Source organism: Pristiophorus japonicus, unplaced genomic scaffold (genome assembly GCF_044704955.1).
Source record: "Pristiophorus japonicus isolate sPriJap1 unplaced genomic scaffold, sPriJap1.hap1 HAP1_SCAFFOLD_286, whole genome shotgun sequence".
NCBI lineage: Eukaryota > Metazoa > Chordata > Chondrichthyes > Pristiophoridae > Pristiophorus > Pristiophorus japonicus.
This window is the reverse complement of record NW_027252625.1, coordinates 638,624-663,687: the sequence shown is the minus strand read 5'-3', so window position 1 is coordinate 663,687 and position 25,064 is coordinate 638,624. Positions and strand designations below refer to the sequence as shown.

Here is a 25,064-nt window from a genome sequence, read left to right as displayed (position 1 = left end):
TAGATCCCAATCCAAAGAAACGACAGATGTCATTGGATCACAAATTGGCAAATTTTTTGATTACGTATCGTAATACTCCTCACACAACTACTGGTAGAACACCAGCAGAGTTGTTTCCAGATTCTCGTTAAAACCAAATTTGGCACAGTCCGTAGAAGAGACACAATTAAGACAGAAAGAGAATCATGATAGAGGTAGAGTAAAAGAGAGAAGTGTGAAATTAAATCAGAAGGTGAGAGTGAAGAACCATCACCATAAATGGCTAAAGTGGTTACCAGGAAGAGTGGTGAAGATATGTGGTCCTCGCACATATTTGGTAAAGATGTTTGATAACAGACAGGTTAAGTTTGTTCATATTGATCATATTTTACCTACAGACATGGAAGGAGTTGAAGGTGGGAATGATTCAATTATTTCTGACTCATCAGATAGTTTTTATACACCAGTACCATATCCTATATCCAATGTACTGGAAACAAATCCAGGAGAGAATCAGAATGAAAGTCTGAGTCCGAGTCAGGAAAACAAAGAGCCTGAAGTTAGAGTGAGTTCAAATGAAAATCAAGGAAATTCTATGGAGGAAAACATTCCTCAGGATGAGCCTTGAAGGAGTTTAGATTTGACACCATGTTTGGAAGGTTCTGTTCGAGAGCGAAGGTATCCTCTTTGAAACAGAAAACAAGTGGTTCAGTTAGATTTGTAAATATGGAAAAAATAAGTCTATATCCTGTGTTATGTATAAACATGCAAGTTATGTATGATGTTATAATAACTTTTTCATTAAGGAGGGAGAAGTGTAATGTCTGTAAGCTTGTAATGTTTGTAGCTCCACACTGTGGATATGGACGTACTATGTACTGCAACTACAGAGTTAATAATTAAACAGAAGCAGAGGTTCCGGAGACTTCCGAGAGAGCTGCCTGCCATGTTAGAAAGCTGAGTGTGCTTGTGCTCTGTGAATATGCCACATGGGCGATATGTGTGCGAGGTGGTGAAAGTGACGCTGGGCGTTCGTTTCGCCAAATGTGCTCTTTAAGACAAAAAAAAATAGGCGGCCGATATTATTGAATCTCGGCGTTAATTCCGTGCGGAAAGTAACGTTGGGCGATATTATAGCCGTTGATTTTGCCCATTCGGATGATTGCGCCCAAGAAAAGTGGGCGGGCGGTAATATTTTTTCCCGGCGTTAAGCACATGGGGTAAGAAACACTCGCCGATAAGTTTCCGAAAAATGCTGAACATGAGCACTCAAGTTTCATCCTCCATGTTGTCTGGGCCACTCACTCGCAGTACTTCTGTTCTGTACAGCTTTGCCCGATATATGTAAAAACTCAAATGTAGAGTTGACTCTTGGATACTGAAGTAGATTTATTAGAGCTTGCATTAAGCTCTGGGAAATCCATGACTTTGTGGTTCCCGTACAATGGCTTTAAATTTATTGTGTACTCCCAGCAATCACCAGGATCAAATTTGTGAGACTATCTTTCATTGTTACCATTATTCCTGGCTATTTAATGCGATCTAATATAGAAATTAAAGTGTCATAGTGTTGCCATGGTGAGCTCCAACTGGCCTGTCCACCTCAGTATGGTGCAGTTGCCCTTGCAATTCTAGATGGCGTCCAATTGCTCAGTTTTCTCTATTAAGAATATAAGAAATAGGAGCAGGAGTAGGCCATATGGCCCCTCAAGCCTGCTCCGCCATTCAATACGATCATGGCTGATCTGATCGTGGACTCAGCTTCACTTCCCTGCCCGCTCCCCATAACCCCTTATTCCCTTATCGTTTAAGAAACTGTCTATTTCTGTCTTAAATTTATTCAATGCCCCAGCTTCCACAGCTCTCTGAGGCAGCGAATTCCACAGATTTACAACCCTCTGAGAGAAGAAATTTCTCCTCCTCTCTGTTTTAAATGGGCGGCTCCGTATTCTAAGATCATGCCCTCTAGTTCTAGTCTCCCCCATCAGTGGAAACATCCTCTCTGCATCCACCTTGTCGAGCCCCCTCAGAATCTTATACGTTTCGATAAGATCAGCTCTCATTCTTCTGAATTCCAATGAGTAGAGGCCCAACCTACTCAACCTTTCCTCATATGTCAACCCCCTTATCCCCGGAATCAACCTTGTGAACCAGAGTACTTAAGGAAGTGGCCCTAGAAACAGTAGATGCATTGGTGGTCATTTTCCAACATTCCATAGACTCTGGATCAGTTCCTATGGATTGGAGGGTAGCCAATGTAACCCCACTTTTTAAAAAAGGAGGGAGAGAGAAAACAGGGAATTATAGACTGGTTAGCCTGACATCAGTAGTAGGGAAAATGCTGGAATCAATTATTAAAGATGTAATAGCAGCGCATTTGGAAAGCAGTGACAGGATTGGTCCATGGATTTATGAAAGGGAAATCATGCTTGTCAAAACTTCTAGAATGTTTTGACGATGTAACTAGTAGAGTGAATAAGGGAGAACCAGTGGATGTGGTGTATTAGGACTTTCAGAAGGCTCCCACACAAGAGATTGGTGTGCAAAATTAAGGGACATGGTATTGGGGATAATGTACTGACGTGGATAGAGAACTAGTTGGCAAACAGGAAGCAAAGAGTGGGAATAAATGGGTCCTTTTTAGAATGGCAGGCAGTGACTAGTGGAGTGCTGCAGGGCTCAGTGCTGGGACCCCAGCTATTTACAATATACATTAATGAGTTAGACAAAGGAATTGAATGTAATATCTCCAAGTTTGCAGATGACACTAAGCTGGGTGGCAGTGTGAGCTGTGAGGAGGATGCTAAGAGGTTGCAGGGTGACTTGGACAGGTTAGGTGAGTGGGCAAATGCATGGCAGATGCAGTATAATGTGGATAAATGTGAGGTTATCCACTTTGGTGGGTGGCAAAAACAGGAAGGCAGATTATTATCTGAATGGTGACAAATTAGTAAAAGGGGAGGTGCAATGAGACCTGGGTGTCATGGTACAGCAGTCATTGAAAGTAGGTCTTCAGGTACAGCAGGCGTTGAAGAAGGCAAATGGCATGTTGGCCTTCATAGCGAGGGGATATGAGTATAGGAGCAGGGAAGTCTTGCTGCAGTTGTACAGGGCCTTGGTGAGACCTCACCTGGAATATTGTGTTCAGTTTTGGTCTCCTAATCTGGCGAAGGACATACTTGCTATTGAGAGAGTGCAGCGAAGGTTCACCAGACTGATGCCCGGGATGGCTGGACTGACATATGAAGAAAGACTGGATCGACTAGACTTATATTCACTGGAATTTAGAAGAATGAGAGGGGATCTCATAGAAACATATACAATTCTGACGGGATTGGACAGGTTAGATGCAGGAAGAATGTCCCCGACGTTGGGGAAGTCCAGAACCAGGGGTCACAGTCTAAGGATAAGGAGTAAGCCATCTAGGACCGAGATGAGGAGAAACTTTTTCACTCAGAGAGTTGTTAAGCTGTGGAATTCTCTACCACAGAAAGTTGTTGAGGCCAGTTCGTTAGATATATTCAAAAGGGAGTTAGATGTGCCCCTTACGGCTAAAGGGATCAAGGGCATGGAGAGAAAGCAGGAAAGGGGTACTGAATTTGCATGATCAGCCATGATCATATTGAATGGTGGTACAGGCTCAAATGGCCTACTCCTGCACCTATTTTCTATGTTTCTCTGAACTGCCTCCAAAGCAAGTATATCCTTTCGTACATATGGAAACCAAAACTGTACACAGTATTCCAGGTGTGGCCTCACCAATACCCTGTACAGTTGTGCAGGACTTCTCTGCTTTTATACTCTATCCCCCTTTGCAATAAAGGCCAAGATACCATTTGCCTTCTTGATCACTTGCTGTACCTGCATACTAACCTTTTGTGTTACATGCACAAGTACCCCCAGGTCCCTCTGTACTGCAGCACTTTGCAATCTTGCTCTTACTCAGACCAATGCTCTTCATCAGCCAATCACTGCCTGACCACCTCCCTATGTTGCAGTACATTGAGATCCATCGGCATTACATATCTTAGCCTAAACCTCCCTTTCTTTCCTCATCATTTACCTTGCTTATAATAACAGCAACAGTAAAAGAATCAAAAGTATTGTCGCAGTAACAACTTGTATTTATATAACACTGTTACCGTAGTGAAACGCCCCAAGGCGCTTCACAGGAGTATTGTAAGCTAAAGATTTGACACTGAGCTGCATATGGAGAAATTAGCACAGGTTGGTCAAAGAGTTAGGTTTTTAAGGAGCATTTTGAAGGAGGAAAGAGAGGCAGAGAGGTTTAGGGAGGGAGTTCCAGAGCTTGGGGCCTAGGCAACAGAAGGCACGGCCACCGATGGTTGAGCGATTATAATCAGGGATGCTCAGGAGGGCAGAATTAGGGGAGTGTAGATATCTCGGGGATTGTGGGGCTGGAGGCGATTACAGAGATAGGGAGGGGTGAGGCCATGGAGGGATTTAGGTTAATGGGGCTATAAATCACTGGGGTTAATTTATAGAGGGATAGAATTGAAAAGCAGCTGTTGATCTAATATAATGAGAGGATGCTGTACTTTGTTTAAAAAAGGAGGGAGAGAGAAACCGGTTAGCCTGACATCAGTAGTGGGGAAAATGCTGGAATCAATTATTAAAGGTGAAATAGCAGCACATTTGGAAAGTAGTGACAGGATCAGACCAACTCAGCATGGATTTATGAAAGGGAAATCATGCTTGACGAATCTTCTGGAATTTTTTGAGGATGTAACTAGCAGAGTGGACAAGGGAGAACCAGTGGATGTGGTGTATTTGGACTTTCAAAAGGCTTTTGACAAGGTCCCACACAGGAGATTGGTGTGCAAAATCAAAGCGCATGGTATTGGGGGTAATGTACTGACGTGGATAGAGAACTGGTTGGTAGACAGGAAGCAGAGAGTTTGGATAAACGGGTCCTTTTCAGAATGGCAGGCAGTGACTAGTGGAGTGCCGCAGGGCTCAGTGCTGGGACCCCAGCTCTTTACAATATACATTAACGATTTAGATGAAGGAATTGAGTGTAATATCTCCAAGTTTGCAGACGACACTAAACTGGGTGGCGGTGTGAACTGTGAGGAGGACGCTAAGAGGTGCAGGGTGACTTGGACAGGTTAGGTGAGTGGGCAAATGCATGGCAGATGCAGTATAATGTGGATAAATGTGAGTTATCCATTTTGGGGGCAAAAATACGAAGGCAGAATATTATCTGAATGGCGGCAGATTAGGAAAAGGGGAGGTGCAACGAGACCTGGGTGTCATGGTTCATCAGTCATTGAAAGTTGGCATGCAGGTACAGCAGGCGGTGAAGAAGGCAAATGGTATGTTGACCTTCATAGCTAGAGGATTTGAGTATAGGAACAGGGAAGTCTCACTGCAGTTGTACAGGGCCTTGGTGAGGCCTCACCTGGAATATTGTGTTCAGTTTTGTTCTCCTAATCTGAGGAAGGACGTTCTTGCTATTGAGGGAGTGCAGCGAAGGTTCACCAGAGTGATTCCAGGGATGGCTGGACTGTCATATGAGGAGATACTGGATCAACTAGGCCTTTATTCACTAGAGTTTAAAAGGATGAGAGGGGATCTCATAGAAACATATAAGATTCTGACAGGACTAGACAGGTTAGATGCGGGAAGAATGTTCCCAAAGTTGGGGAAGTCCAGAACCAGGGGACATAGTCTTAGGATAAGGGGTCAGCCATTTAGGACTGAGATGAAGAGAAACTTCTTCACTCAGAGAGTTGTTAAGCTGTGGAATTCCCTGCCGCAGAGAGTTGTTGGTGCCAGTTCATTGGATATATTCAAGAGGGAGTTAGAAATGGCCCTTATGGCTAAAGGGATCAAGGGGTATGGAGAGAAAGCAGGAAAGGGGTACTGAGGGAATGATCAGCCATGATCTTATTGAATGGTGGTGCAGGCTCGAAGGGCCGAATGGCATACTCCTGCACCTATTTTCTATATTTCTATGAATGCTTTCTCCCTCCTCCATTTTACAAATGTATTTTCTTCTGCCTTTAGGTCACATATCAGGCACATACCATCATTATATTATCACAGAATGTTGGAACCAGTCCAAAAAGCCTTGCAATGAGGCAGCATTCTAACAAAATTCAGACTCTTAACCTTCGAGAGGATATTAGCAGCTATTTTAAGTGACATTTTTAATTAAAAATAATTGATGGGGAAGTTGAAAGGCTTGCTGATGGTGACAAGAACTTAAACAGAAGCATGGATCTATAACTGATGGTGAAGCTAGCCTGCCCTTATGCCTCCTCTGTTACACTGATTCTTCTCACTTCTACCTTCGGAGGAGCCTACTTGCGTCTGCAATAACTTTACGTCTCATCATACTAAAACCTGAATGAGTTCTGCTTTCAATCTCTATCTGGGCAGTGAAATCAAGTCCAGTTCTATGGCTTACCTTTCTTAAGCTGTAAGACGGAGTTATCTTGTCATGCTTCTCAATGTGGCTTTGAAGATTGGATGGCCAATTACCCACAATATTCTAAATGAGCACTCAACAATGATGTGTATTAGCAAGCCACCAAAGACCTGTACTGCCTGGATTTCTATACTGCAGCATGTGGGCCGACATTATCCGAACCCTGGCAATAAAGGCCTTAAAGCCCAAGAAACTCCGTCCATTTCGCACTATTAGTTTTTAATGCTGGATTATGTTACTTAAACTTTGTGGGCCTGGAGGTTTGCAATGGACTGTGTTTTAGCAATGTTGCCTCATTGGTGAAGAGATCCTAAATCAGAATACCAAGATCTGTTACTATGAGTAATTCAAGAGATATATAAATGAATGGGGACACGGGTTGAGAATTTATAGCTGGGATTCTCCTGTTTGGGGTGAATTTCTGCCCCATTTCCCTGGGTCGATGCTTATCAGAAATGCATGGCAGGTTCCCGGCAGGATTCCCACAGTCAGAGGATGTCTGGCAATGCGAAGAGCAGTGATGGTGCTGCAGTACCAGAGGAGCCAGCAAGGGCAGGAAAGGGCAGAAGTTGTTTGAAGATGGGAGCTAACGTTTGACTAGAGACTCGGCCAGGACTGCAGTCCAGCGTTAAACGGAGGACTGGAGGAGAAGAGGCTGCTACAAAGCCCGCTACCTCCACAAGGGCACCTTGGGGCTCTTACCACCTCCTACCTAATGGCAGCTCCAGGAAACGTCTAACACATGCCCTCAAGATCTGGGTCCTATTCCAGCCTGTATTTGCATGTGGCATGTAACAAAGGAGAGGCCACAGGCAGTCACTGCAGGGGTCAGAGGAGGGGATGATAGTTCAGACAAAAAGCCAGCAGCAGGGCTCCTGCTTAACTTAACATCTTGTCGGACAATGCCAAGTTTTGGTTCATGTCTTGCTTCACAGCAAAGACAAGATCGGGAACTTTCTCCTGTTCTGGTGACTCCTTGCAAGAACAAGGAGGTTATGCTTGAACTGTATAAAACACTGGTTGGGCCACAGCTGGAGTACTGCATGCAGTTCTGGTCACCGCATTACAGGAAAGATGTGATTGCACTGGAAAGGGTGCAGAGGAGATTTACGAGGATGTTGCCTGGACTGGAGAATTTTAGCTATGAGGAAAGATTGGATCGACTGGGGTTGTTTTCTTTGGAACAGAGGAGGCTGAGGGGAGACCTTATTGAGGTGTATAAAATTATGTGGGGCCTGGATAGAGTGGATAGGAAGGACCTTTTGATAGGTCGCTCCCCTCTCACCAACTGCCGCTGGCTCTCGATGTCCCGCTGGGCTTTTGATAGGTCGCTCCCCTCTCACCAACTGCCGCTGGCTCTCGATCTCCCGCTGGGCTTTTGATAGGTCGCTCCCCTCTCACCAACTGCCGCTGGCTCTCGATCTCCCGCTGGGCTTTTGATAGGTCGCTCCCCTCTCACCTCCCTGGTGCAAGGGCCAAGGATGTCTCGGAGCGGGTGCAGGACATTCTGAAATGGGAGGGAGAACAGCCAGTTGTCGTGGTGCACATTGGTACCAACGACATAAGTAAAAAAAGGGATGAGGTCCTACGAAAAGAATTTAAGGAGCTAGGAGCTAAATTTAAAAAGTAGGACCTCAAAAGTAGTAATCTCGGGATTGCTACCAGTGCCACGTGCTAGTCAGAGTAGGAATCGCAGGATCGCGCAGATGAATACATGGCTTGAGCAGTGGTGCAGCAGGGAGGGATTCAAATTCTTGGGGCATTGGAACCGGTTCTGGGGAAGGTGGGACCAGTACAAACCGGACGGTCTGCACCTGGGCAGGTCCGGAACCAATGTCCTAGGGGGAGTGTTTGCTAGTGCTGTTGGGGAGGAGTTAAACTAATATTGCAGGGGGATGGGAACCTATGCAGGGAGACAGAGGGAGACAAAAATGAGGCAAAAGCAAAAGACAGAAAGGAGATGAGGAAAAGTGGAGGGCAGAGAAACCCAAGGCAAAGAACAAAAAGGGCCACTGTACAGCAAAATTCTAGAAGGACAAAGGGTGTTAAAAAAGCAAGCCTGAAGGCTTTGTGTCTTAATGCAAGGAATATCCGCAATAAGGTGGATGAATTAACTGTGCAAATAGATGTTAACAAATATGATGTGATTGGGATTACGGAGACGTGGCTCCAGGATGATCAGGGCTGGGAACTCAACATCCAGGGGTATTCAACATTCAGGAAGGATAGAATAAAAGGAAAAGGAGGTGGGGTAGCATTGCTGGTTAAAGAGGAGATTAATGCAATAGTTAGGAAAGACATTAGCTTGGATGATGTGGAATCTATATGGGTAGAGCTGCAGAACACTAAAGGGCAAAAATCGTTAGTGGGAGTTGTGTACAGACCTCCAAACAGTAGTAGTGATGTTGGGGAGGGCATCAAACAGGAAATTAGGAGTGCATGCAATAAAGGTGCAGCAGTTATAATGGGTGACTTTAATATGCACATAGATTGGGCTAGCCAAACTGGAAGCAATACGGTGGAGGAGGATTTCCTGGAATGCATAAGGGATGGTTTTCTAGACCAATATGTCGAGGAACCAACTAGGGGGGAGGCCATCTTAGACTGGGTGTTGTGTAATGAGAGAGGATTAATTAGCAATCTCATTGTGCGAGGCCCCTTGGGGAAGAGTGACCATAATATGGTGGAATTCTGCATTAGGATGGAGAATGAAACAGTTAATTCAGAGACCATGGTCCAGAACTTAAAGAAGGGTAACTTTGAAGGTATGAGGCATGAATTGGCTAAGATAGATTGGCTAATGATACTTAAGGGGTTGACTGTGGATGGGCAATGGCAGACATTTAGAGACCGCATGGATGAATTACAACAATTGTACATTCCTGTCTAGCGTAAAAATAAAAAAGGGAAGGTGGCTCAACCGTGGCTATCTAGGGAAATCAGGGATAGTATTAAAGCCAAGGAAATGGCATACAAATTGGCCAGAAATAGCAGCGAACCTGGGGACTGGGAGAAATTTAGAACTCAGCAGAGGAGGACAAAGGGTTTGATTAGGGCAGGGAAAATGGAGTACGAGAAGAAGCTTGCAGGGAACATTAAGGCGGATTGCAAAAGTTTCTATTGGTATGTAAAGAGAAAAAGGTTAGTAAAGACAAACGTAGGTCCCCTGCAGTCAGAATCAGGGGAAGTCATAACGGGGAACAAAGAAATGGCAGACCAATTGAACAAGTACTTTGGTTCAGTATTCACTAAGGAGGACACAAACAACCTTCCGGATATAAAAGTGGTCAGAGGGTCTATTAAGGAGGAGGAACTGAGGGAAATCTTTATTAGTCGGGAAATTGTGTTGGGGAAATTGATGGGATTGAAGGCCGATAAATCCCCAGGGCCTGATGGACTGCATCCCAGAGTACTTAAGGAGGTGGCCTTGGAAATAGCGGATGCATTGACAGTCACTTTCCAACATTCCATTGACTCTGGATCAGTTCCTATCGAGTGGAGGGTAGCCAATGTAACCCCACTTTTTAAAAAAGGAGGGAGAGAGAAAGCAGGGAATTATAGACCGGTCACCCTGACCTCAGTAGTGGGTAAAATGATGGAATCAATTATTAAGGATGTCATAGCAGCGCATTTGGAAAATGGTGACATGATAGGTCCAAGTCAGCATGGATTTGTGAAAGGGAGATCATGCTTGACAAATCTTCTGGAATTTTTTGAGGATGTTTCCAATAAAGTGGACAAAGGAGTACCAGTTGATGTGGTATATTTGGACTTTCAGAAGGCTTTCGACAAGGTCCCACACAGGAGATTAATGTGCAAAATTAAAGCATATGGGATTGGGGGTAGTGTGCTGACGTGGATTGAGAACTGGTTGTCAGACAGAAAGCAAAGAGTAGGAGTAAATGGGTACTTTTCGGAATGGCAGGCAGTGACTAGTGGGGTACCGCAGGGTTCTGTGCTGGGGCCCCAGCTGTTTACATTGTACATTAATGATTTAGACGAGGGGATTAAATGTAGTATCTCCAAATTTGCGGATGACACTAAGTTGGGTGGCAGTGTGAGCTGCGAGGAGGATGCTATGAGGCTACAGAGTGACTTGGATAGGTTAGGTGAGTGGGCAAATGCGTGGCAGATGAAGTATAATGTGGATAAATGTGAGGTTATCCACTTTGGTGGTAAAAACAGAGAGACAGACTATTATCTGAATGGTGACAGATTAAGAAAAGGGAAGGTGCAACGAGACCTGGGTGTCATGGTACATCAGTCATTGAAGGTTGGCATGCAGGTACAGCAGGCGGTTAAGAAAGCAAATGGCATGTTGGCCTTCATAGCGAGGGGATTTGAGTACAGGGGCAGGGAGGTGTTGCTACAGTTGTACAGGGCCTTGGTGAGGCCACACCTGGAGTATTGTGTACAGTTTTGGTCTCCTAACTTGAGGAAGGACATTCTTGCTATTGAGGGAGTGCAGCCAAGATTCACCAGACTGATTCCCGGGATGGTGGGACTGACCTATCAAGAAAGACTGGATCAACTGGGCTTGTATTCACTGGAGTTCAGAAGAGTGAGAGGGGACCTCATGGAAACGTTTAAAATTCTGACGGGTTTGGACAGGTTGGATGCAGGAAGAATGTTCCCAATGTTGGGGAAGTCCAGAACCAGGGGTCACAGTCTAAGGATAAGGGGTAAGCCATTTAGGACCGAGATAAGGAGAAACTTCTTCACCCAGAGAGTGGTGAACCTGTGGAATTACCATAGGAAGTAGTTGAGGCCAATTCACTAAATATATTCAAAAGGGAGTTAGATGAAGTCCTTACTACTCGGGGGATCAAGGGGTATGGCGTGAAAGCAGGAAGTGGGTACTGAAGTTTCATGTTCAGCCATGAACTCATTGAATGGTGGTGCAGGCAAGAAGGGCTGAATGGCCTGCTCCTGCACCTATTTTCTATGTTTCTATGACCTATTTCCCTTAGCAGAGGAGTCAACAACCAGGGGACATAGATTTAAAGTAATTGGGGGGAGGTTTAGAGGGGATTTGAGGGGAAATGTCTTCACCCAGAGGGTGATGAGGGTCTGGAACTCACTGCCTGAAAGGGTGGTAGAGGCAGAAACCCTCACCACATTTAAAAAGTACTTGGATGTGCACCTGAAGTGCCGTAACCTACAGAGCTACAGACCCAGAGCTGGAAAGTCGGATTAGGCTGGAAAGCTCTTGATCGGCCAGCGCAGACACAATGGGCCGAAATGGCCTACTCCTGTGTTGTAAATTTCTATCAGTCTGCCAGTCCTGATTAAAGGAAGGTATATGATACATGTAATGTTAAAATAAATCACTTTCCTCTTTCCCAATATTTGTTCCAATGTCTCTTGACACAAAGCGATACATTGTTTCTTCAATATTCCAAATTAAGTCTCAAGGTGTTCCAGCATCATAAATTCTGCAGATACTAAAAATCCAATCATTTGAAATGATATTTTATCCTTCTTTAGGTGCCAAAGTTAACATGAGCAATGCTCTTGAGTCGCCACTTCACGTGGCAAGCAAGAATTCGGATACACAGCTGGTCAATCTGCTGCTCGAACACGGAGCGGACACTGACGCCAGGAATGCTGAAGGCAAGCGGCCTGTGCAACTTGCATTACCAAACAGCTCTTCAGAGGAATTGCTTTTGCAATGGAAAGGTACTGGCTAAAAAGTATTCATTTCTTAAAGTAAAGGTACAGGAATCATGACGAGTGTGAAAGGAGTGACATAGGGTACCTTTCTACTATATGTAGACATTAGTACCTCTCCTGTATTAAAGAAATTCTTACTGTTACCAAGATTGTCCTCTTCCATCATACAAGAATGCACCCCTATCATACAGTGTGGACTTTAATAGCTTTGCTTTTATATTTGAAGCAAGTTTAAATATTGCATAAAGCGTAAACTATTGCACCTTCTCGGAACAGGAGGGCCTGACCCATCAAGCCTGCTCCGCCATTCAGTTAGTTCATTGCTAATCTGCATCACATCCATTTACCCGCCTTTGCTCCGTATCCCTGATATCCAGAAATCTAGTGATCTCAATCGTGACATTTTCAACTGATCCCCAGCCTTCAGATTCCCACCGCCTGCTCTGTGAAAACATGCCTCCTGACATCAACCCTGAACATCCTGGATCTAATTTTCAGGTGTTCTGGACTCCCCCACAAGAGGAAATAGTCCTTTTTCATTTAAAACACACCTCACTCAGACCTCCTTAACCTCCTGAACACAAGCCTAGTCTTATATAGAATTACATTGAATATACAGATCAGATCACCGTGACCTCAGGTAAGCATCTGACCCCCACAGGCAGCTTAAAGGCAGCGATGGCGTCTGAATACCCCGGGGTGGCGGGGGGTGCCGCGATACCCCGGGGGGGGTCGATACTCCGGGGGGAGGGGGGGCTCGATACACCAGGGAGCAGGAGTGGGGGGATCAATACTCCGAGCAGGGGGATCGATACCCCAGGGGGGGGGGATCGATACTCCGGGCGGGGGGGGTCGATACCCCGGGGGGGGTTGGTATTGATACCCCGGGAGGGTGGGGGGGGGGGGGGGGGTTGGTGACTGCGACAAAGTGCAACTGAGCAACTACATTAGACATCACAGGAAAGCAGGGAATTGATTGGTTGGTGAGTTCTCTCTCCTTTCTTGCTTTTCTTGCTTAATTATTGTTTACCAAACAGCAGTGGTGTGTGTTTTACTAAGGGTTCGAATTCTGTGGCATTGCTGGGACTAAAAATAAGACTTAATTAATTAATTAAATACAGTAACATAGCAGGATAGGCAGTGTGTCAGTGCTGCAACATGTGCGAGCTGGTGGACCCCACTGGGGTCCACAGTGGCCTGCAGTAAGTGTCTGCAGCTCGAGGAACTCCGGCTCGCGTTGATGAGCTGGAGTCTGAGCTGCAGACACTACGACACATCAGGGAGGGGGAGAGTTACCTGGACACTGTGTTCCAGGAAGCAGTCACACCCCTTCGGTTAACTAACTCAGATTTGGTCCGTGGTCAGGGACAGGAGGGTGTGACTACGAGTGAGGCAGGTATGGGGACCCAGGATGTAGTGATGGAGGAGCCTCGGCCCTTGCTCTTGTCCAACAGGTTTGAGGCTCTTACTCCCTGTGTGGACGAGAGCAGGGACTGCAGGGAGGATGATCAAACTGACCACTGGGGGAGTAAAAAGAAATGTTGTAGTGGTAGGGGACAGTATCATTTGGGGAAAAATACAATTCTCTGCAGCCGAGAGCGAGAGTCTCGAAGGTTGTGTTGCCTGCCCGGTGCCAGGGTTATGGACATCTCCTCTGGGTTGGCGAGGGAGGGGGAAGATCCAGTTGTGGTGGTCCATGTGGGTACCAACTGTTATATATGTAAACCTGTAAATACCTTGTTTAACCAGCAGAGGGCTCATCCCCTGGAGTCCCAAGGGATCCCACAATCCCTTGGGAGCACCTGTACATATGAATGCCTTACAGGCTGGAGGGGCACTCTGGAGACCTGTAATAAAGAACTACGGTCACACATTACTTTGAGCTTACAGTATCTGGTCAGATTCTTTATTCAAGACATAACAACTGGCGACGAGATACAGATGACAAACCCTACCGCAACAATGCAGAGAACCATGGGCATCCTGGAGAAATTTTCAGAGGGAGAGGACCTTCGAGGAGCGACTCGCCCAATACTCTGTGGCCAATGAGCTGGAAGGAGAAGCGAACGCTGCCAAACGAAGGGTGATCCTCCTCACCGTTTGCGGGGCACCAACGTATGGCCTCATGAAAAATTTGCTCATTCCAGCAAAACCCACAGAGAAGTCGTATGATGATTTGTGCACACTGGTCTGGAGTATCTAAACCCGAAGGAAAACGTTCTGATGGTGAGGTACCGGTTCTACACGTACAAAAGGTCTGAAGATCAAGAAGCGGCAAGCTACGTCGCTGAGCTAAGGCGCCTTGCAGGATATTGCGAATTTGAAGAAGATTTGGAGCACATGTTCATGGACTTCTTTGTACTTGGCATTGGCCATGAAGTAATACTTCGCAAACTTCTGACTGTAGAGATCCCAACCTTGAGTAAAGCCATAGCGATAGCCCAGGCATTTAGCGCCATCAGTGACAATACCAAACAAATCTCTCAGCACACGAGTGCTGATGCAAGTACTGTGAACAAAGTAACATTGTTTTCAAATTGTAACATACAGAGCAGGACTCACATGCCTGCAGCTGCACGTCCACAGATGTCTCAGAATCCACCATCAAGGGTGGTGAATGCAAGGTGCAGAGGTGATCACCGTTTCCATTCATGCCGTTTCAAAGAATACGTTTGCAAGGGCTGTGGAACAATGGGACACCTCCAACATATGTGCAAGTGAGCTGCAAACCCTGCTAATCCTGCAAACCACCATGTTGCAGAGGAAGACAGATCAATGATGGATCACGACGAACCAGAGCCTCAGACTGAGGAAGCAGAGGTCTATGGGGTGCACACATTTACCACAAAGTTTCCCCTGATAATGCTGAAGGTTGAATTAAATGGACTCCCGGTGTCAATGGAGCTGGACACGGGCGCGATCCAGTCCATAATGAGCAAAAAGACTTTCGATAAATTGTGGTGCAGCAAGGCCTCAAGGCCAGTCCTGACTCCCATTCGTACTAAACTGAGAACGTACACAAAGGAACTGATTCCCATAATCGGCAGTGCTACCGTAAAGGTCTCCTACGATGGAGTGGTGCACAATTTACCACTCTGGGTAGTACTGGGCGATGGCCCCACGCTGTTTGGCAGAAGCTGGCTGGGAAAGATACGCTGGAACTAGGACGATGTCCGAGCGCTCTCGTCCATCAACAACACTTCATGTGCCCAGGTCGTAAAAAAGTTCCCCTCGCTGCTCGAACCGGGCATCGGGAAGTTCCAAGCAGCAAAAGTGCAGATCCACTTGATTCCAGGGGCGCGACCCATCCATCACAAGGCGAAAGCAGTACCGTACATGATGAGAGAGAGGGTGGAGATCGAGCTGGACCGGTTGCAATGAGAGGGCATCATTTCGCCGATCGAATTCAATGAGTGGGCCAGTCAGATTATTCCAGTCCTCAAGGAAGACGGCACCGTCAGAATCTGTGGTGATTACAAAGTAACTATCAATCATTTCTCCTGCAGGCTCAATACCCGCTACCAAAGGCAGATGACCTATTTGCGACGCTGGCGAGAGGAAAAACGTTCACGAAGCTGGACTTGACCTCGGCCTACATGACGCAGCAGCTGGAGGAATCATCGAAGGGCCTCACCTGCATCAACAGGCACAAAGGTTTCTTCATTTACAACAGTTGCCGTTTGGGATTCAATCAGCCGCAGCGATATTCCAGATGAATATGGAAAGCTTGCTGAAGTCGGTCCCACGCACTGTGGTCTTCCAGGATGACATCTTGATTACAGGTCGGGACACCGTCGAGCACCTGCAGAACCTGGAGGAGATTCTTAGCGGCTTAATCGTGTGGGGCTCAGGTTAAAACGCTTGAAGTGCGTTTTCCTGGCGCCTGAAGTGGAGTTCCTGGGAAGGAGGATCGCGGCGGACGGCATCAGGCTCACCGATTCGAAGACAGAGGCAATCAAGAATGCACCAAGACCACAGATCGTGATGGAGCTGCGGTCGTTTCTAGGACTCCTGGATTACTTTGGTAACTTCTTACCGGGTCTTAGCACACTGTTAGAACTACTGCACTCTTTACTGCATAAAAGAGATGAATGGGTATCGGGTAAAAGCCAAGAAAATGCTTTTGAAAAAGCTAGGAAGCTGTTATGCTCAAACAAATTGCTTGTATTATATGATCCATGTGATGCATCATCATACGGTGTCGGGTGTGTATTGCAACAAGCTAATGAATCTGGAAACTAGCAACCGGCTGCTTCTGCATCCAGAAGTCCGTCTAAGGCTGAGAGGGTCTACAGCATGATCGAAAAAGAAGCATTAGTGTGTGTTTATGGGGTAAAGAAAATGCATCAATACCTGTTTGGGCTCAAATTTAAATTTTGAACCGACCATAAGCCACTTATATCCCTATTTTCTGAAAGTAAGGGGATAAATACGAATGTATCAGCCCGCATCCAGAGATGGGCGCTCACGCCTGCATACAACTACGCCATCCGCCACAGGCCAGGCACAGCAAACTGTGCCGATGCTCTCAATAGGCTGCCATTGCCCACCACAGGGGTGGAGATGGCACAGCCGCAGATTTAGTTATGGTAATGGAAGCATTCGAGAGTGAACAATCACCTGTTACCATCCAACAGATTAGAACCTGGACGAGTCAGGACCCCTTACTGTCCCTAGTAAAAAAAACTGTGTGCTCCACAGGAGTTGGTCTAGTGTCCCTTTAGAGATGCAGGAAGAAACAGCGGCACAGAGATGAAATGTCCATACAGGCAGACTGCCTCCTATGGGGTAATCGGGTAGTGGTGCCAAAAGAGGGCAGGGACACTTTCATTAGTGATCTCCACAGCACCCACCCAGGCATTGTAATGATGAAAGCGATAGCCAGATCCCACGTGTATCGATGCAGACTTAGAGTCCTGCGTGCACAAATGAAACACATGTTCACAGTTAAGCAATGCACCCAGGGAGGCGCCACTAAGTTTATGGTCCTGGCCCTCCAAACCGTGGTCCAGGGTCCATGTCGACTATACAGGCCCATTCTTGGGGAAAAATGTTCCTAGTGGTTGTCGATGCGTACTCCAAATGGATTGAATGTGAGATAATGTCGGCAAGCACGTCCGCTGTCACCATTGAAAGCCTGCGGGCCATGTTTGCCACACACGGCTGCCTGACGTCCTTGTGAGCGACAACGGGCAGTGCTTCACCAGTGCCGAGTTCAAAGAGTTCATGTCCTGCAATGGGATCAAACATGTCACATCTGCCCCATTTAAATCAGCATCCAATGGTCAGGCAGAGAGAACAGTGCAAACAATCAATCGGGGCTTGAAGAGGGTAACTGAAGGCTCACTGCAGACTCGCCTATCCCAAGTCCTGCTTAGTTACCGTACAAGACCCCACTCGCTCACCCTCCCGCTGAACTGCTCATGAAAAGGGCACTTAAGACAAGGCTCTCGTTAGTCCACCCTGATCTGCACGAACAGGTAGAGAGCAGGCGGCTTCAACAGAATACATATCATGATCGCGCAAGTGTGTCACGCAAAATCGAGATTAATGTTCCTGTACTTGTGTTGAACTATGGACAAGGTCCCAAGTGGCTTCCCGGCAATGTCGTGGCCAAAGAGGGAAGTAGGGTGTTTCTCGTCAAACTTTCAAATGGATTTACCTGCAGAAAACACTTGGATCAAACCAAACTCAGATTTACGGACTATCCAGAACAACCCACAATAGACTCCACCTTTTTCGACCCTCCAACACACACACAAGTGGCAACCGACCCAGCGGTTAACCACGAAGCAGAACCCATCACCCGCAGCAGCCCAGCAGGACTCACCACCCCCAGCAGCCCTGTAAGGTCAGCTGCACAGCAGCCCAGCGAGGGCCCAACAAATGACTCACCAAAACCAGCATTTGCACCGAGACGATCAACCAAGGAAAAGAAGGCCCCAGATCGACTCACATTGTAAATAGTTACACTATTAACTTTGGGGAGGGGAGTGTTGTTATATATGTAAACCTGTAAATACCTTGTTTAACCACCAGAGGGTTCATTCCCTGAAGTCCCAAGGGATCCCACAATCCCTTGGGAGCACCTGTACATAAGGAGGCCTCACAGGCTGGAGAGACACTCTGGAGACCTGCAATAAAGGACTACGGTCACACCATACTTTGAGCTTACAGTACCTGGTCAGATTCTTTATTCAAGACATAACACCAACGACATAGGTAGGACAAAGAAAGAGGTTCTGCTGAGAGCATATGAGCAGCTCGGGGCCAAATTAAAGAGCAGAACCACAAAAGTAATAATCTCTGGATTACTACCCAAGCTATGAGTAAATTTGCATCGGGTAAATAAGATCAGAGAGTTAAACACGTGGCTCAAAGACTGGTGTGGGAGAAATGGGTTTTAGTTCCTGGGACACTGGCACCAGTACTGGTGTAAGAGGGAACTGTTCCATTGGGACGGGGTCCACTTAGACCGTGCTGGGACGAGGGTCCTGGCCAATCAAATAACTCTGGCTGTAGAGAGGGCTTTAAACTAATTAGTGGGAGGGAGGGTCCAGGTGAGCAGAAACCAAAAAGCTCAAAGAACAAGGTAAAGGCAATAGAGCAGGGTAGCACTGGGGGAAATGAAAACCAGAGCGTGACAGGAAGGGACAGAATCTATAAACATGGGAGTGTATCAGAAACTGGGGCCATAGCAGGAGAAAATGGTAAGAAAACACATTTAAAAGCTCTTTATCTGAATGCACGCAGCATTCGTAACAAATTAGATGAGTTGTTGGCACAAATAGATACAAATGGGTATGATCTGATAGCCATAACAGAGATGTGGTTGCAAGGTGACCAGGACTGGGAACTAAACATTCAGGGGTACTTGACAATTCGGAAGGACAGACAGAAAGGAAAAGGAGGTGGGGTAGCACTGTTGATAAAGGATGGAATCACTGCAACAGTGAGAAACGGTATAACCATGTTACCATTAACAATTTCTTAAAGAAAACTAAGCTGATGTTTTTGTCTCCATAACTGTTGTTAACGAATCTTCAAACAAAACTCCACTGCACTCTGACTGCTTTCTATAGGACCACCCTCCTTGAAACAGTTGTGCCGACTATCCATTTGGAAATGTTTGGGTCATTCTCGACTCATTGCCGTATCCAAGCTACCCATCCCGCAGCAGCTAAAGGACTTCCTGTGCTACAGATAATGATCTCGAAGACTGCACTACCCATATCAAAAACTCATTCTGATTGCAAAGTTAGGACCTTGTCCTGTGTTGTGGTCCAACCTACAGTCCACAAGTGCAGACTGGCACTGGGAACAAAGGTATGTGTTATTGCAGCTTGTGAGTCTGGTATGTGCCGTCCATCCTGCTGTACCAGGATTACTGGATCTTCATTTGCAGATTGTTCATTAGTAATGCCACCGGTTATCGCCGAAGAGACATGGAAACATTCAGGGGGAGGGAGGAGGGAGATGATATATTGCAAAAAAAATTAAGTTACAAACATTTTCTTATTTTACCTCAAAAGACCTTCTTAAAGGGTGCCTTGGTCTGGGAATTGGACCGTGCAGTGCCGTATATCATCACTAACCAGGTCATGGACACCTGTACGTTCGGACCTGTGTCACACCCATAGTGGTGTTGGCAAAAAAACAGGCGTTAGACCATCTGCATCTTCAAATAACGTGCCTCCACTCTCCTGGTGTGATTGGAGAGCCCCGCACACAGCTGGAGCTGGGCAGGGGATACCTGTGGCCTGAGCCACAGCCCATCAAAGGCCCTCTGCAGGCTGCAGCCAACAAGTGAAGTCTTTCAAATACACTCATTGAATGTGGAGCTGGGAGCAGCTGTAATACTGACCCACATTCAAAGCACGCTTCACTGACAGAGCTGGTCCTCTCCCATAGTGTCTGCCGCTACCCTCCCGGATCCCCACCCTCCCCGATCCCACCCTCCCCAACCCCCACCCTCGCCAACCCCCACCCTCGCCAACCCCCACCCTCGCCTCTCCCCACCCACCCCGATCCCACCCTCCCCGACCCCCTCCCACGCCGATCCCCACCCTCCCCTCTCCCCACCCACCCCGATCCCACCCTCCCCGACCCCCACCCTCCCCTCTCCCCACCCACCCCGATCCCACCCTCGCCGATTCCCACCCTCCCCAATCCCACCCTCCCCTCTCCCCACCCACCCCGATCCCCACCCTTCCCGATCCCCACCCTCCCCTCTCCCCACCCACCCCGATCCCCACCCTCCCCGATCCCACCCTCCCCGACCCCCACCCTCCCCGGCCCCCACCCTCCCCTTTCCCCACCCACCCCGATCCCCATCCTCCCTGATCCCCACCCTCCCCGATCCCACCCACCCTGATCCCCATCCTCCCTGATCCCCACCCTCCCCTCTCCCCACCCACCCCGATCCCCATCCTCCCAGATCCCACCCACCCCTCTCCCTACCCACCCCGATCCCACCCTCGTTGATCCCCACCCTCCCCGATCCCACCCTCCCCGATCCCGCCCTCGCTGATCCCCACCCTCCCTGATCCCCACCCTCCCCGATCCCCATCCTCCCTGATCCAACCCTCCCCGATCCCCACCCTCCCTGATCCCCACCCTCCCCGATCCCCACCCTCCCCTCTCACCACCCACCCCTCTCCCCACCCTCCCCTCTCCCCACCCACCCCGATCCCACCCTCGCTGATCCCCACCCTTCCTGATCCCCACCCTCCCCGATCCCACCCTCCCCTCTCCCCACCCACCCCGATCCCACCCTTGCTGATCCCCACCCTCCCTGATCGATAAACTAGCCCCCAGTTTTGACCTGTCTGGGCCCCCTGCACAGAATGGAACTGTTATTTTCACAGCAGCTGCCATGCATAGTTTTGGAGGTATTCAGTTGTGAACCTTATTAAGATTTTTATTGTGCCTATATATATATATTCATTCTTCTGAAGTTGAACTTTCCTGCTTGAACTCAAGGACAGTTTCACATTTCAAGCAGTTATTACCACAATGAAAGTTAAAATTGAGAGATATTTGTTCATCTCCATTCACAGCTTTGGTGATCCTGCAAATGGCGATACTTTAGTTTGTTTCCTGTCCCTCTGGTCTGTTAAGTCCCCAGTTGATGTTTTTCTTTATCAGAGCCTTGGCGTAAGGTTTTTACAAATGAATCCAGACAATTATCAGAGATTGCAGTAATCCACAGACCAGGAGGTTGCTCTGAACTCTTCAGGTGCTGGCCTGGTATATTTTGGAATATTCGGTGGGTTAATATTGGGCTTGTGAGGATAGGTGTTGAGATATGACTTCGGAGCACCGGCAAATGGACGTTGAGGTACATCCCCATCGGGAAGAATCATACAGCACAGAAGGAGGCCATTTAGTCTGTGCCGGCCCTTTGAAAGAGCTGTCCAATTTCGTCCCACACTCCAGCCAGTTCACCATAACCCTGCAAATTAGTCCTCTCCAAATACATGTCCATTCGCCTTTTGAAAGTCCCTAGGGAATCTGATTTCACCACCATTTTTGTCGTTCATTCCAGATCATAACAACCCTCTGTGTGAAAATATTTCTCATTTTCCCTCTGGGTCTTTGCCAATTATTTTAGACCTGTGACCTCTGGTTACCGACCCACGTGCCAGAGGGAAGTTTCTCCCCACTTGCTCTATTAAACTCCTCATACTTTTGAACACCTCTATTAGGTCTCCCCTTAACCTTTGTTGCTCTAAGGAGAACAATCCCAGTTTCTCCAATCGCGCCACAAAGCTGAACTCCCTCATTCCTGGTGTCATCCTGGTAAACCTCCTCTGTACACTCTTCCTTGACATTCTTCCTAAAGTGTGGAAAGCCAAGTATCCCGCATGCTTTCTTAACCACCTTCTCAACTTGCCCTGCCAACCTTCAAAGATTTGTGAATGTGCCCCCTCCCAGGTCCCTCTGTTCTTGCACCCCCCTCAAAATAGTACCATTTGGATTATACTGCCTGTCAGGTAGTGCATCACTTCACATTTATCTGCATTCAGTTGCACCTGCCATGTGTCTCCCCATTTATCCAGCCAGTCTATGTCCTCCTGAAGTCTGTTACTATTCTGCTCACTAAATATTGTATTTCCAAGTTTTGTATCATCCACAAACGTCAAAATTATACTCCCTGTACCCAAGTCCAGGTCATTTATATATAAGGAGAAAAGCAATGGTCCTAATACTAACCTCTGGAGAAATCCCACTGCAAACTTCTCTCCAATCAGAAAAACATTCGTTCACCATTACTCCCTGCCTCCGATCCCTCAGCCAATTATATGCCCAAGTTACCCCCGTCCCTTTAATACTGTGTGCTGCTATTTTCCGAATTGGTCTGTTATGTGGAACTTTATCAAATCCCCTTTGAAAGTCCACATATACAACATCTACTGCAGCAGCTTCATCAACCCTCTCTGTCACTTCATCAAATAACTCAATCCGGTTAATCAGACACGATTTGCCTTTAACTAATCCGTGCTGGCTACCCCTTATTAACCCACGTTTCTCCAAGTGAGAATTAATCTTGTTCTTGACAATGGTGTCGAGTAGGTTGACGTTAGACTGATTGGCCTGTAGTTACCAGGTTTATCCCTTTCCCCTTTTTTGAACAGGGGCGGAACATTTGTAGTCCACCAGTCCCTTGGCACTATTTCCTTATCCAAGGAGGATTGATTATACAGGTTGAGCGTCCGAAATCCGGAGTTCTGAAATGTGGAATGTTCCAAAACCCAGACATTTTATAAACCGATTACCACTGCGAGTTAGGCTTTGGGAGGGGGGAAAACACCAAAAAAATTTCCCAAAAATCACAAAACATTCACAAAAACCTTACCTACTAAATCGCTGAAAAAGAATTTAAAAATGAAAACTTTAACTTACCTTTTTTGCAGGTCTGCAACGCAGGTTTTTCCCGGCTGCCAACCTCCCCCCCCACCCACCCCAGACCCTCCACTGACCCCCCCCTCCACTGACCCCCCCTCCTCCGACCTCCCCCCTCCACTGACCCCCCTCCACCCCAAACCCTCCGCCGACCCCCCCCTCCACTGACCCCCCCCCACCCACCCCAGACCCTCCGCCGATATCCCCCCTCCACTGACCCCCCCTCCGCCGACCTCCCCCTCCACTGACCCCCCCACCACCCCAAACCCTCCGCCGACCCCCCCCTCCACTGACCCCCCCCCACCCACCCCAGACCCTCCACTGACCCCCCCCACCCACCCCAGACCCTCCGCCGACCTCCCCCCTCCACTGACCCCCCCACCACCCCAAACCCTCCGCCGACCCCCCCTCCACTGACCCGCCCCACCCACCCCAGACCCTCCAATGACCCCCCCCACCCACCCCAGACCCTCCGCCGACCCCCCCCTTCCACTGACCCCCCCCACCCACCCCAGACCCTCCGCCGACCTCCCCCCTCCACTGACCCCCCCTCCGCCCCAGACCCTCCGCCGACCTCCCCCCTCCACTGACCCCCCCTCCGCCCCAGACCCTCCGCCAACCTCCCCCCCTCCACTGACCCCTCCGCCGACCCCCTCCGCCCCAGACCCTCCGCCAACCTCCCCCCCTCCACTGACCCCCCCTCCGCCGACCCCCTCCGCCCCAGACCCTCCGCCAACCTCCCCCCTCCACTGACCCCCGCCCTCCGCCGACCCCCTCCGCCCCAGACCCTCCGCCAACCTCCCCCCCCTCCACTGACCCCTCCGCCGACCCCCTCCGCCCCAGACCCTCCGCCAACCTCCCCCCTCCACTGACCCCCGCCCTCCGCCGACCCCCTCTGCCCCAGACCCTCCGCCGACCTCCCCCCTCCACTGACTCCCGCCCTCCGCCGACCCCCTCCGCCCCAGACCCTCCGCCAACCTCCCCCCTCCACTGACCCCCGCCCTCCGCCGACCCCCTCCGCCCCAGACCCTCCGCCGACCTCCCCCCCTCCACTGACTCCCGCCCTCCGCCGCCCCCCTCCGCCCCAGACCCTCCGCCGACCTCCCCCCTCCACTGACCCCCCCCCCTCCGCCGACCCCCTCCGCCCCAGACCCTCCGCCGACCTCCCCCCCTCCACTGACCCCCGCCAACCCCCCCACCCCAAATCCTCTGCCGACCCAGACCCTCCACCAAACACCCCTCCCCCGCCACCGTCCCTGCAGCCCTAACCCAGACCCTCCGCTGACCTCCACTGTCAACCCGCCGCCAACCCTTCACCCCGGCCGACCCCCCCCTTCTGCCCCGGGCTCTCCGCCGACCCCCTTACCGCCGACCTCCCCCCTCCGCCGACCCTCCACCCTGTACCCTCCGCTGAACCCACCCCCCCTCCGCCGCAGCACCCTTACCTCGGCCCAAGCGTTTCCGGATTCCGTACGTTGGAAAAACGTTCTGAAATCCAGAACGGCCTCGGTCCCAAGGTTTCTGGATTTCAGACGCCCTATCTGTATTGTGGTCAGAGCTTCTGCTATTTCCACCCAGGCTTCCCTCAGCAACCTGGGATGCAACCCATCTGGGTCGAGTAGGATTAAAAACTGGAATGTAATTCAACTTTCACTTTCATAAAACTTCCAGTAGGTTATTACAGAAAGACGATAGCGAAGGCTTTGCAGAAGTTCAACATGGTGACGATAGGGGCACATAAAAGTAAAGATGGAGAACTTTCTGTAAACCAAAGGTTGCCTCTCTTATACAATCCAGAGGCAATAAGTACCAAAAGTGTAGAACCTTCTCTTCCAACCCACTTGTGGTTTTGTTGTTGAAATCCAGTAACGCGACGAATTGTGCATTGGTCAACATTTATCACGCATCCAACACCACCAAATATCGAGTGCAAACAAACCTGTGCTCAAATTGGTTGCCGTGTTTGCCTACATAACAGTGATTGCACTTCAAAAGTAGCTCATTAGCTGTGAGCTATTCTGGAGATGTGAAAGATGCAAATAAATGCAAATGC

The 25,064-nt window shown here is 48.6% G+C and overlaps 1 protein-coding gene across 3 annotated transcripts in view; it reads left to right on the top strand.

The window, feature by feature from the left end:
* The window catches only part of LOC139247857 (ankyrin repeat and SOCS box protein 9-like), a 123,010-nt gene extending 102,862 nt beyond the window's left edge, over nt 1-20,148 (top strand). For 2 of the 3 annotated variants that reach the window (XM_070871811.1, XM_070871810.1), the window contains exons 7-8: nt 11,921-12,112; nt 19,189-20,148. In XM_070871811.1, coding sequence (XP_070727912.1) covers nt 11,921-12,112; nt 19,189-19,313 — 317 coding nt within the window. In that variant the 3' untranslated portion in view covers nt 19,314-20,148. Of the gene's footprint in view, nt 1-11,920; nt 12,277-19,188 lie in introns of those variants that run through there. The other variant, XM_070871812.1, reaches the window with a different exon arrangement.
* Nucleotides 20,149-25,064: the final 4,916 nt, after the last annotated feature.